General features: G+C 38.4%; 1 protein-coding gene across 5 annotated transcripts in view; it reads left to right on the top strand.

Moving 5' to 3' along the window:
• KIAA1549 overlaps positions 1-12967 on the top strand; it is a 143166-nt gene that overhangs the window by 73327 nt on the left and 56872 nt on the right. For all 5 annotated transcript variants that reach the window (XR_014183129.1, XR_014183130.1, XM_082043184.1 and 2 more), the window contains exons 4-6: positions 4105-4282; positions 5068-5195; positions 6619-6802. Coding sequence is in view for 3 of the 5 variants with exons in the window: in XM_082043184.1 (XP_081899310.1) it covers positions 4105-4282; positions 5068-5195; positions 6619-6802 (490 nt within the window). In the remaining 2 variants the exon portion in view is untranslated. The remainder of the gene's footprint in view (positions 1-4104; positions 4283-5067; positions 5196-6618; positions 6803-12967) is intronic.

Below are 12967 nucleotides of genomic sequence, written 5' to 3'. Positions count from 1 at the left end.
ACTGTTTTAATAAATAATGCAGTTAGTCCAGCTTCATTCTTTGCAAATTCTTTTTTTATCAAAAGGAGAAAGCATCTCTGTAGAATCAGTTATGCTTATTTTATGCTAGAATGCTGCTATTGTTTGTATTCCCTTTGTGATGCCTTCAGTATGGGTTTTGCACTAAATAAAATCACTAGCAAATGTCTTCACTGATAATGGTGAAATACTAACAAAACTGTTATTTCAAATAAAGAGCTGTCTTATAGTATCAGCATGTTTAACAGTGAGGTAATGCAAAATTTTAAACAGAATTTGTCTATATTGCTAAACTTAATTAATCAAACAGACCTGACTTTTGTTGCTTGAGAGTACCCAGGAACCGTGTGTACATTTTGCAGGTTATGGTAAAGCAGCGCACTTCTCTAAGCTGCCTTTTTACTGTGTCTCCTATTACAGCTTACAGATGTTGTTGCCCTGCTGTGATGTAATGCATCGTAAATCGGGAGACAGTCTTGTTAAATTTAACTCGGTAATAATGTATGCTTTAAAAATAAAATCCATGGCAACAATGGATATAACTACTGCTCACTTTAAGTACAAACCAAGTTTAACACTGAAAGCAGAATTAGAATACTCTTTTCCAAGTTTTTCAGTTGAAACTCTGATCCCTGCTTCTTTATTATTTCATTCTGAGTTGTTGAAGTTGGAAAAAAAAAAAAAAGACAGGCTTGAATTCTGCCTAAAGAAAAAGACTTGTCAGTTTTTTCCTAGCAAAAATCTTTAGAGTAAAGTGAGAATAACCTAAAATTTTGAAGTTCTTTATTTGAAGTTGATCTCAATGTATTGCATCTGCAAAAGTATAAGACTCTATTGTTTGAATAAGAGCAATTTTTGTCAGCTTCCTCTAATGTAAACCTTATGACATCTTGGGTAAGGTCTGTTATACAATGTTCCCTTGACTTAGCTTTGTTGAACTGGGGTGTGAAATAAAATAGTGTTGGCAGTGACTCGCTGCCAGGACCCCTGGTGTATTAAGTTCATGCCAATAGGAAAAAGCTTTTTACCAGCCTCATTTGTGCTTGGAAATTTTATCATGTAGTCTTTGTTGCTGAATTTAATGTGGGGCTTTGGGCCTGACCTTAGCGTATCGGTTTCTATCATCCAAGATTGGTAAACCTCTGCCTTCAAAGTAAGGAGATCATTTCCTTGTCAGGCAGTTAAATACTCCTTTCGAAGGTGCCACCACGTGGACTTGCACCAGCTTCATCCCTTCTCACTGCAGCTGAAATTCTGGTTGGTACCATTTGGGTGTGTGAAATGGGTGAGAAAATTATTGCCTTAGGCTCCTAATGTGCATAGGAGCAGAAGCTTCGTTTCATTTTTAAGACCTGTGAGCCTTTGTAGCCTGTCTTCAAGAAGTTAAACGCTCTCTGCAGGCTCTTTACAGGAAGCTTAATAATGTGGTGGTGAGGAAACGAGTAGTTTATGCTTTCTGCCAGATGTTTACACAGCATAATATGGTGGAGTGTAGGCATGGATTAGATTGTTGCAAAGGTGCATCTGATCAAATATTTTAGCGGACAATAATCAATAACAAATGCTTAGGAAACATCATTAGGGACAGAATAAGCATACAGTGATGTTTTACCCAAATACTCTTCTAGCCTCTAGTAAATCAAGGCTTGAGAACTTTCTATATAAGAAGCGCTCTCTTTTGGGAAGGGAGCTATGAGTGAGACGGGTTGGCCCTGGAAACAGCAGATTGGGATTAGCCATCACACTTTGGAGAGGGGATACCTTCACTTGCGGTAGCGTAAGGGTTCTCTGCTCCTGCGAAATGTTTTGGCTTTTGCTGTGGCAGTGGCTCTGTAGCACACATGGAGTTTTGTGTGCTTCTCCAGCTTTTTGGCCCAAAGTGTTACGATAAGAAATTTGTACTTGTTTAATAAAAGAAATTTGTGCTTGTTTACTTAATAGGTGGCATTCTAAAATGTGGTGGTTCAGCTAACTAATTTATTAGTGTCTAACTATCCTGACAGTAGAGGTGAAAGCTCCAAGAGAGGGCTGGATGGACAACCGTGTTTGTGAACAGCTCTACTGTGCCAGGAGGAACTATTCTCATTCGTGACCTGGGCTCATCTATCCTAGACAACCTTGCAGACTTCTTTGTGAATCAGCTTGTAGACAGCATCTTTCTGGCATGGCTTTATTATTTCTGTTGTCTGAATTAGGTTGTACAGAGCTCTAGACAACACTGCAATATAGTGCTTCTAATCTGCCTACCTCAAAATTACACTTAGAAGTTCTTTTTTTACATTTCCATTCTTGTGGAGTTGCTGTCGCTCTTCTGCTGCAGTGAAGCACAGAATAGAAACAGTGTTAGCTGTTAAGATGAAAAAGCTGATGCAAAATTTTAGGGGGCTGTTTGGGGTAGGCTGCTTTCACTGCATCTGTGGTGCACTGGAACAGGTGAGAGATGGAGACAACCAAGTTAGTTGTCAGAGGCTTGGTTTCTTGTCTGAAATACCTAAATACAGTGCATGCTGGCTACACTAGGCCTTTTTTCCTCAGCGTATATAGTTTTAGAAATCACTAGCAAATTGTCACTGAGATTTGTAATTCTAATTCCTCTTTTTCTTTCCTTTTAAGCAGTCTCCTCTGCAAGTAATGGGCAACTTTCTTTTGGCATGTCTTACCCATTATAACTGCTGTTTCCATTTGACAAACAGAAGCTGCAGAGATCATTTCATACTGAGATAAAAGCATAAAATTTCACATAAGAGGAACTGCAAGGAGCTGTGCATATTATTAATATCAAACAAATTTGAGTTCTGTAGGTCTAAATCCATTTAAAATAAAAACTGGATGCTGCATATATTCGTGGGCTAAGAAGGAAGAAAAGAATAATGGGCAGCATAGGTCATTTTTTTCATTTCCTTCTGCTAGTGAGGTAGTTTCTTCTGCTGAAGATGCTCTCTTTGAAATATGGGGTTTTTTTAGAAGACAGGAGAGAGTTGCTTGCTGTCTCATCTAAACAGCAACTGCCATCACTTTACACAGTTGCAGAAATACTTGTAAGGAATGCGTGGGTCACAATTTAAGTAGCAATGTGCTTTCTATAAGTCTGATCCTCAAGCTGAGGATATCTAAATATCCCTTCACCAGCACAAAACCTGCAAGGTGCTAGCATCCCTTCATCTAACAGGTGCACATTTGTCAAAACCTTGGGGTCCCTGGTTTGTATTATTTATTTATTTGTGAGGCCATAATGTTGGATATCTCAAAATAATTCAGTGTTACTGCCTTAGGCAAATAAAGCAAACTGAGGGAGTAAACCAAAGAGGAAAAAAATACTGGGGAAACAGGTGTCCTTGATATTGAGGAGTTTCTCTGAAGACACTGCAATATGTTTAAATAAATAAAAGCTTTCAGTTTGTTTTTACTTAGGTGACAGAGAAATGGTGGGTAAGATTGTCTGCATGGAAACATTCACCTAGTGTTATGTTTGACTTAAAGTCTGATTTCTCTTACATGATGACTAAGGCTTCTTAGGGTTTTTAAGACGTCTCAAAGTCAGGAAATGAATTGGAAGAGGAAAATTGTAATTGTGGTAACTATGCTGGAATAAGCAGATTGTAGTGTTCTCTGGAAGAAAGTGTTCTTGAGTGTGAAAAGTAAATCCATAAAACACAGGTTATGTGTATTTTGCTTCTTGCATCTCATGTGCAAGTCGTATAGGATGTATTTGCTATGCAGTACGTGACTGAATTGCAGATGCTATGCAAGCGGTTTAGTAAGTAAACAACAATTTTGTATGGGAACTCTTACGTACTTGAGGGCAATGCAGGCGAGGGGAAGTGATACTATGTGGAGATGTGATTGTACTGAAGAGATTCTAGTAGGTGCACCTAGCACGGGCGAGTTGCCTCTGATGCACTGGAGCAGAGGCTGCAAGGCACAGTTCTATCAGAGTGTTTGTGTTTCTCCTCCCTCTTGGGAAAATAAAGATTGCTTTTTACTACCTCTTGATTGCATGGCTTCAGAATGCATGACACTGTGTAGGTCTGAAGTGTTGTCAAATTTCACATTGAAGATATTTTTTTAATTTTCTTTTTTTTTTAGGTTTATAAAATTTCCCCAAAATTTACTTTCTTGGTGACATCAGGTCCTTTTGTTTACACGGCAGTAGCTGTCATAAATGTGCTTGTGAACAGCAGTCTTCTTCGTGGTGACGCCCCCATCATCCTCTCGTTGCATCCTTCTTTCACTGTGCCAGATAACAGATTCCAAGTTCAGACAGGTGAGTTCTTCTTGACACAAAGGGGAGGAGATGTAGGTTTGTATTGATTCACACTTTTTATGATTGAGTATGCAAGGTCAGGTCAAAACCCTGCATTCTACTACTGTGAATCTTAACTTCTTGTTTTTTAGCTAAGTACTCACCATATGCGTGATTGAGACATTATAAATTGTGAACAGTTAACATCATAATTTCATTATTTTTTCAGGATTTTTTTTGGCACATTGCAAAATAGGTGTGCTCTTTTTTCTTGCTTCAAAAGGTGAGAAGAGAAAAAAATCTGTGAAGCATTTATTCATAAAAATGCAGTACAGCTACTTTTTATAATGCGTGAGTCAAGTTTCAAATTCTGATTACCTTAAATACTACTTTTTAGTATTCTCATAGGAGAACTGGTGAGCAGGAGGATTGCTCATGTAGTATCCTTTCCATGGCTGCTGTTTATGTGAAGTCCATGACTACTAATCATCTAAACTAAAATATTACCCATGTAATAGATTTAGAGACTCAGTGATATCATTTAGAATTTTCTTCAGGCTCTGTTTGCGTAACAAAACAACCTGCCTGGTTGACTGACAGCGTAATGAGGTAGTGACAGGGATTAATGAGTAGAGAATTTACTGTACCAACACAAAATATATTTCCACTGTATATTTTCCCCATGTTTCACTGAATATGTCCTGAATTCCATGAAAAAGTAGTAGGCCTGTGGATTCTCTTGTTTGTTTTGTTCTCTCTCGTGGAAGTACTTGTCTGTGAGGATAACGTGTACCCTGTGCCCTCAGTGCTTCAGTTTGTGCCTCGGAACGTGGATATTCGGTTGTGCAACTTTAGCCGGCGCATTGAGAAAGGGCTGACAATGGCTTTCATGGAGGTGAGCAAACGCCAGGAGTTCTACAACTTCTCTGTGCAGGTAAGAAGATTAGCATGTTGTGTATCTGTCCCTTTTTTGCCTCACCTTTGCTTATCCTGTGTTTCATCCAGCTGGTAAAATGAGTTGGGTGTTCACTGGCTACCACTTGCTATCTAGATCATGTAGAACTATGAGGATTTGTTATGATGTCAGGATTTCTTTCCTTTGCAAAATAATATGGTACCACATTGCTCTGGTTTCAAATTTTTTGAAAAAATGATCAAAAATGATGATTTATATATCCAAAAGCATTACTGAGCATAATAGGTTTTATAGTTTTTCAAATAAAGGCTGCCCTAACACTTACCAAAGTCATTCCCATCAGATTTTATTGTTACGGAGTAGAATATGGCTAGAATGTTCTTGTTGGAAGACAGTTTTCAGGTCTCATTGCCACTCAGGGGATCCCGTTAGGGAATGTAGGAGTTATATGTGCTCTGCCACTATGTAAGCAAACATGCTACTTGCTTCTGAGGTCTAGAAATACTTACAGCAACATATGACATCTGTGGCAGCTGCTACTGGAACTCTGCATATGAAATGTATTGCATATGTGCTGGGTACTGAATCACATAGCAGAGCTTAAAACTCACTGGAAAGTCAGTAGTTCAACTTAATGAGACCAACTCCCTCTTCTGTCTGAACTCTTAAATTTAATCTGGCTTTGTTGTAATAGCAAAATTAGTAAACATTTTGTCATGTTATTCAGCTGGCACCATAAATGCCCATCTGTGGTACCCTAAAATAAAATCATAGCAGGAAAAATGACAAACTTTATAGTACCTGAAGTACTATATAGTACATATAATAAAGTGCTCAGAACTGTACAAACGAATGACTCAATGTGACTGGGTAGACTGAAGACAAAACACACAAACTGATTTATTGGACTATCAGCTTAGTAAACTGTTATTTTGAATACTTCCATACTGTCTGGAAGACGTTTGTGTACATTGCTGTGTACATTGGTGCAAAATAAGGGTTCTAACCAGTGGTTAGAACCACCAGTTCTAGGTATGCATGATGCAGGAGGTCTTGACTTAAAGAACATCCATTTTCAGAATGTTTCATTACCATGGTGTCTCTCACACAGTTTGGTATTCATCTGATATTTCTTTATTGGTAGGTTTATTTTGTTGGCTGTTTCTCTAGGTGTTTTTTTCATAGTTTTTCAGACTGTAGCTTTCAGATCATTCCAGATTATGATTGACCTTAAAGGACAACTCTTAGAAGGGGAATTCACATGTAACTTTGCCTCTTCTGAAACTCAGCAGGCTGAAATAACCTAGAATAGGTGTTCCTCTCTTTTGATGTGATCTGCCCTCCCTGCTTTTCATATTACAGCAAAAAAAGTCTGTCAAGGAAGAAATGGAAATGCCAGTGATTTGATTTTTCTGACTGTGCTTCAATCTTGTCTTTTCAGATACTGAATATAACTTTGAGTAGGCCTGGGGTAGCGTTTCGGCAAGGCCCTGTGAGCATTGTTTTTGCCGTCCGAGATAGATACGGTTTTCTAAATGGGTCTGAAGTCAGTGAGCAGCTAAGAAACTTATCTGTGGTGGAATTCAGCTTCTACTTGGGCTTTCCTGTGCAACAAATTGCTGAACGTGAGTACTTACTGTTGGCCAAGACTGCAAAATACTTTTTTTTAGTATCTTTTCCCCTGTATAATTTTAAAGTAATGTTGTGCATAACTGATAATGCAGCTTCAAGTACCTAACCTGTATCGTGAATTCTGCAGAGCAAATCTGTGCCCCTCATATGCCCCTGAATATCAGTATTGCAGCAACTTGTTGCTTTTGTCATCATCCTTCCCTTCTGCACTGGGCCAGTTGTGCTTAGCCTGGCATCATTTTCCCTGCTCGTAGTCCAGATTAAAAAAAAAAACCACAAACAAACCAAAACAAAAAGAAAAAACAAAAAAGTCACTTTGATCAGTATTGCTGAGAAGTGTGATGCAAGGTGTATGTCTGTGGGTATGTCTACAGCAGAATTTACTACTTTGTGCTTTGTGTTGCACTTACCTGTGGCTCTGACTTCGAGAAAGTCTGGGACATTGGCAACATAAGCTTATATTTGCCCATGTAGTCTGTCTGGGTTATCTGTTAGTCAGCAGCAGTGGGGTTTTTTTTGAGTAGTCTATTATATTTTAAGGTATTATCTTTTAAGCATATTTCTTGCTTCTTATGTACAACTTGCACGGCAAGTCACTTTTTGTGCAGTATGGCCAGATTAACGGGAACAGTGTGCATAGCAGAGTTTGCTTGACACTGAGCCTTGACAACTCAGGTTTGGTTAGATTTTTCTCAGTGTCATAAATAGGCCAAGTTTCTGAACTCAACACTTACCCTTGTACAGTAGTGGATTGTTCGTGCCAGAAACGTAAGCAAGATTATGAGCGAACAGTACTTGCCTTTTTTGATAACAGGTGTTACTGTTAATCCAGTCCATTAATTCTCTGTTTCTCTTGTGTCACTGTGATTTCCAATGCAGGTTTTTAATTATCAGAGTTATTTTTGTGAGCTATATAGGTGCATAGCACCTGACACAGTGATTCTCTGTATACATTTAAATGTCTGCTTTAAAATCAAGTCTGTTCATGGTGCAACTGTACTATAGTATTTCAACAAAGATATTTTAAGAGAGTGTTTGTCAACAGAAGAAGTTGTTCTCTATATCACCTTTAAGTCTATGTAAGATGACTACACAGGATACTTTCCCAATGACTAGAAGTGGTGTGAACATTTTAAACTTTTTGTTTTCATTTTTCATCATTCTGAACCTTCTGCTCCCATAGTAATTTAAACAATGTAGCAGATTGTTGTCTTGTTTCCTTTAAACATTTCTGTTCTCAGTGAGTCTCTCATAGACTTTACCTGTTCAGTGGTAGCTGTTTTTAATTGATCCAGGACCAAAAACCTTGAGAATCCTTGTCCATAGATGACCATCATTTCTTTTGTTCCTTTGAGGCCACAAAATTTCTCAGATTGCAGACTGTGGCCTTTACCTCTCACTGAATTCAAAACAAATGTTGCTCTGGGCTTCATTGCTTGAAAGACATTTCTCTTTATTCTACATCGTCTTTTTTGCACCTTTGCCCTAGAGTTTATTGGTTGTGGTATCTTGCAGATTTTCAGTGTCAAGGGCTTTTTTTTTTTCCCCTGTGATGTACACAGATCAAGTCCTACAGTTTTTAGTTTTGTCCACATATTCTGGAGTGACATTTGTAGTGAATTTGCAGGTTGCCCCTTGCTGAGCATCCTTCTCTGGATTGTGTGGTGGACCTACAGTGCAATTAAATTATAACTGAATTTCTACCAAGGCCGCTGTATCCTGAAAGACAGGCTGATCACAGGAGGAAAAAAGAATTCCTATGTAACAAGCATGTACACTTTTCTCCTTATTTTTGGTTCTACTTAGGAAATTTGAAGGTAATTTGTTTAGTGCTTATAGCACGAGTGCTCCCTGTGTTACCTGTGTGCTTCTAGTGCCTGGCCAGTGGGGCTGATGCTGGCCAAGGCCAGTGGAGCTCTGTGGTATTAATAGCTCACATGTTAATGAGAAACTGTGCAAAGTAGAATGAGTGAAAAGGTCAGACAGTGCCTTTGGAAAAAGGTCCCAGTTGGATTTCTTCTCCTTTCCTGACTACTCTGAGGATTTGCAGTGAAGTAATGTAGATGTCAGCAGTTGTGACCTGGAAAATGTAGCCTCCGTTAGTACATTGGCATGTCCAAGCCTTTGGGTGAGTTATTTCTATAGCTTCGTTTCTGAAGCTTCAGGAATCGTTTGTTCCTGCTGACAATTTTAAACAAGTATGCCAACAGCATGGTGATTTCATTCCTGCAAATTCTAGCACAGGACTTCAAACACAAAATTATTCTTTCTCCCCTCAATTCCACCAAATCTCCCAAACAATACCAAACCTCAAATCCTCAAGCAGACCCTTAATGTAGGAAAGCAGAATTACTCATCAGTGGTGATTAAGTCCATCAAGATACACACTGTATTGCCAGATTCTCCTGTTTGGAGCTCTTGACAAATGCTGGGGTTTTTGTGTTGCACATCCCCAGCAGTAGGAATGATGACAACTGAACAAGCTATGTATACACCCCTACCTTCCATGACCCCACCTAACTGCTGCTGTAGTTCATTGAATGAACGTTGCCAACAGAGCATAGCACTTGCCTCAGACATCTTGGCCAGAGTTTGGTGGTGGTGGTGGTGTCTCTTGGCTTGTTTGAAAGAGAGATTTTGAAGATGACTTTCGCATTTGCCTAGGCTGAATTTCAAAACTTTTAATGTTGTATTAAAATAAATGTTATAAGTCAAATTGAAATAAAGACATTTAATTTGAATTTGGTAATTCAAAATTTTTAGGAACGGTGAAATCTTCACAGAGTTTGCAATGTAGAAAACATGAGGATTTGGTGGATATGGTGCCCTAAATCCAGGAGCATCTAGTCAGCATTTGACTTGCCTTTTGCTAGAGGAACTAAAATTTATAGTGGATTGAGCCCACTGCAGGACATCTCATTTTGATTTGAACTTGTCTACTTTGGTCTCAGTAGCATTTTGGTATGTTTGTAGCCACTGTTTTGGAATACCAGATGTGGTGCCATTTGAGAAGACAGCAAAGTGAGAACACAGTTTCTCGGCTTGTTAGAGCTGTGGGTCTGTGTGTCAGTAAGCACAGTAACAAATGTAGTTGATATGCTTTTATAAGTGAGGCAACCACATTTGGTTATTTTTAGCTCTTCCTACAGTTTTTTTGCATTGTTGCTATGACTGTATTTTGAGCCAAAGGATTTTAGATCTTCAATCTTCAGAGCCAGAAATTATGTCCAAAGGCTCAGCAGCATTGGGCAGATCCTTCTTGAGACATCTTATTCACCAGTCCGTTGAAGATGACCAACAGACAGCTCCTCAGAGCTACTTTGGCAGGAAGACGCCTAAATATTCTTGTTTTCTAGGCCCTAAACTCCCTGCATTCGTGCTCTCCCTTGGTCTACAGGGCAGTTGTAGCAGGGAAGGTGTTGTGAAGATCTTCCTTGGATAGGTAGCTGCTTTGATCTGTGCAAATTAATATGCAACTCTCCACTTTACAGTGTGAATTTTTGGGGGAATTTTTCATATTTACATATAAACAATTTACATATGTTATTATTTATATATAAATTGCTTATACGTAAATATGAAATGTTCCATGCCATACTGTTCTCTGCCATTTGTGCCTTAGTTATCTGGAATGCCAACAGTTAGAATACTCTTGGTGGTGACTTTTTTTTTTCCCCTTGAAGGCTTTGTATATGATTTTATAAGTCTTATAGTCTACATCTGAGGAAAAAGAAGAGATTTGTAGGTGAACTGAGCTGTCAGGATGTTGAAATTGACTTGTACTAAGGGAAAGTTACTTGTGTAATATCACTATATCTCAACACTGTTAAGTGAGGTGAGACCTTGCCATCGATATCCCAATTATGAGCCTTGTTTGAAGGAATGTATTTATTCCCTACTGCTTGCTCATTTTGCATTGCCTTTCACACACAATCCTTTCACTTTCTTTTTTTCTTTCCCCCCGCATAACTAATATGCAGTATTTATACTTTTAACTGTGGGGGTTGTCCTTGTGCAGTACATCATTATCAACAGGATTTTTTTCTCAGCTTTTTTTCTACTTATTTAGAGTCAGGGTCAGTAGTGAAAGTTGTTAGTTTGACAGAATGAACTGTTCTGTGCAGGAATAAGTTGTTGGAGTGGCCAAGCCTGGAAACTTTCAGACTTTTCTCTTCCCCTTTCCCCCCTACCCCCTGACTTCTAGGTGATTTCAGCAACATGCTTATATTCAAATTTTCAGTTTACACCCTCCTGCATGCTTGTTTTATGTTGTACAACTTACATCTCACATTTTAGATTGTAAACTGGTTAGATTGTCAAGAATTACATGTCAGCAGAAAGAAAACCAAGTCTAGTCATGGGTTTTGTGTGCAAGGTCATTAAAAACAGTAGGAAATAATGTATTTGGTATCTCTTTATGGCTGGATGATTTCTCTGAGGACAGGCAAAGCTTAACTGTGGAGTAGATGAGAAATATTTGCCTTCATGAACTTAGCTCAAATAAATCCCTGTGTTTTTATTATGACTTTATATAGAGAGAGTTGCCTTGGGACTTGCCTTTTTTTTTGGAGCCATAAGTAGCGTTTTGATGGGTGGCATCTATTTTAGGTATCTTGGAGATGTTGCAAGGCCAGTAGAATAACACAAAATAGTATGTTACAGTCCAAAGACTATAGAAATATTTGGCTTTTTTTTTTTTTCTGGGTAGATTTTGAATCAGACTTTTAACAAATAAAATGTGTTACTGTTGCCCACACTCCCATATTTGCATGGAATTTTTTTTTCAGTTGATGCCTTCTCATTTCAAAAATTGCATTCCCCTCTATGCTTTCTATTACTGTTCCTCCATTTATCAGAAATAAGAACAATCGATACGGTGCTGGATCTATCCTGCATGGTCCCACACCTTTCTATATGAGAGGGTCAGAGAGATCCTTGTTGGAGCATCTGGTGAAGGCCATGTTGCCCAAGTGATGTGCTTCAGAGTGCTGTTGAGAGGCTTCGGGGTGACCAGGTGACCCTTTGCCTTTTTGGTCAGCTTGGAATCAATGCTGTTATGCAGTATGATGCTTCAGGGCTGCATTTTAGAATCTTCTAAAAATGCTAGCATCTACTTCATTAATGCATCTGTAGCCATTAGCAGACCAGCTGCAATCTAACTAATAATTGCACTTCGTCTATCCAACTTCTCCCTCAGGAAAACAATCAGTCTGTGCTGGTTTTAATCCTTAGTTCCAGGGGGCATTAGGAATCTTGCAAATATGATCTTGCTGCAACCTGAGCTCGGGATCTGGCCACATGTCTTGTTGAGACACTTGACTTGTCTGTAGATCTGTAGATTAAGTTGGAGCAGCCTGGGTTTTCTGACTTCTGAGCGTGATTTCCATTGCAGAAGTGTCCTTCATTTCATGCATTCCTAGTCAGGTTTTAGAACCCAGCCTCAGTTGCCAATGTTCATGGCACATCCTTCTTTTCATTTTCAAGATTTTCTGCTCAAGTTGTTTTATTTTTAAATTTCATTAATGCCGTGAAAAGTTTAAGTGAATAGTCATCCAGCAATTTGCATGAATTAAATAATTTTCAAGTACTAATTAGAGAAAGTGTGAAGAGCACGTTACGTGTTGAGGCAAAACATGATTTCGGTTTAAAGAAGAAAAAACTCACAACTGCTGGCGGTTCAAAACTTCATGGCTATTGGAAGGTTTTTGATTTTCTTATCTTGCTCTTTCCATGCTTTGGAAAAACAAGAGATGCAGTTTAGTTTATGCTTTTTTGTTCAGGTCGTATTTCTGAATCGAAGTAAGCAATTGCATGACCAAAGTAAAAGTAAATAGAACTCAAATATAAAAGCTACAATCAGAAGAATCATGTAGCAGTATGCCAAAAATAAATGTGTTTGCTTAAATATACTGTGAGGCGCTTTTTGTGTGTCTGAAAGTTTTGGAAATTTGATGCATCCTGGTGAGTGTATAGAGTGATGATGTTTCCTGTTCAGAATAAAGGACCATATTCTGATACTTTTCTGGACAGTAAGTTACAAAGTACCTCCCAGGTGTTTCTTGTGAGTCTAGTGATACTATTATTAAAATAAAGCTGGAATAACAAAGTTTTTCATTTTTTTCCATAGAACTATTTATAAGTCTATGAAAATAAAAGGT

Source organism: Streptopelia decaocto (genome assembly GCF_964273445.1).
Source record: "Streptopelia decaocto genome assembly, chromosome: 1".
Lineage (NCBI taxonomy): Eukaryota > Metazoa > Chordata > Aves > Columbiformes > Columbidae > Streptopelia > Streptopelia decaocto.
This window is presented reverse-complemented; position numbering and strand designations above follow the sequence as displayed.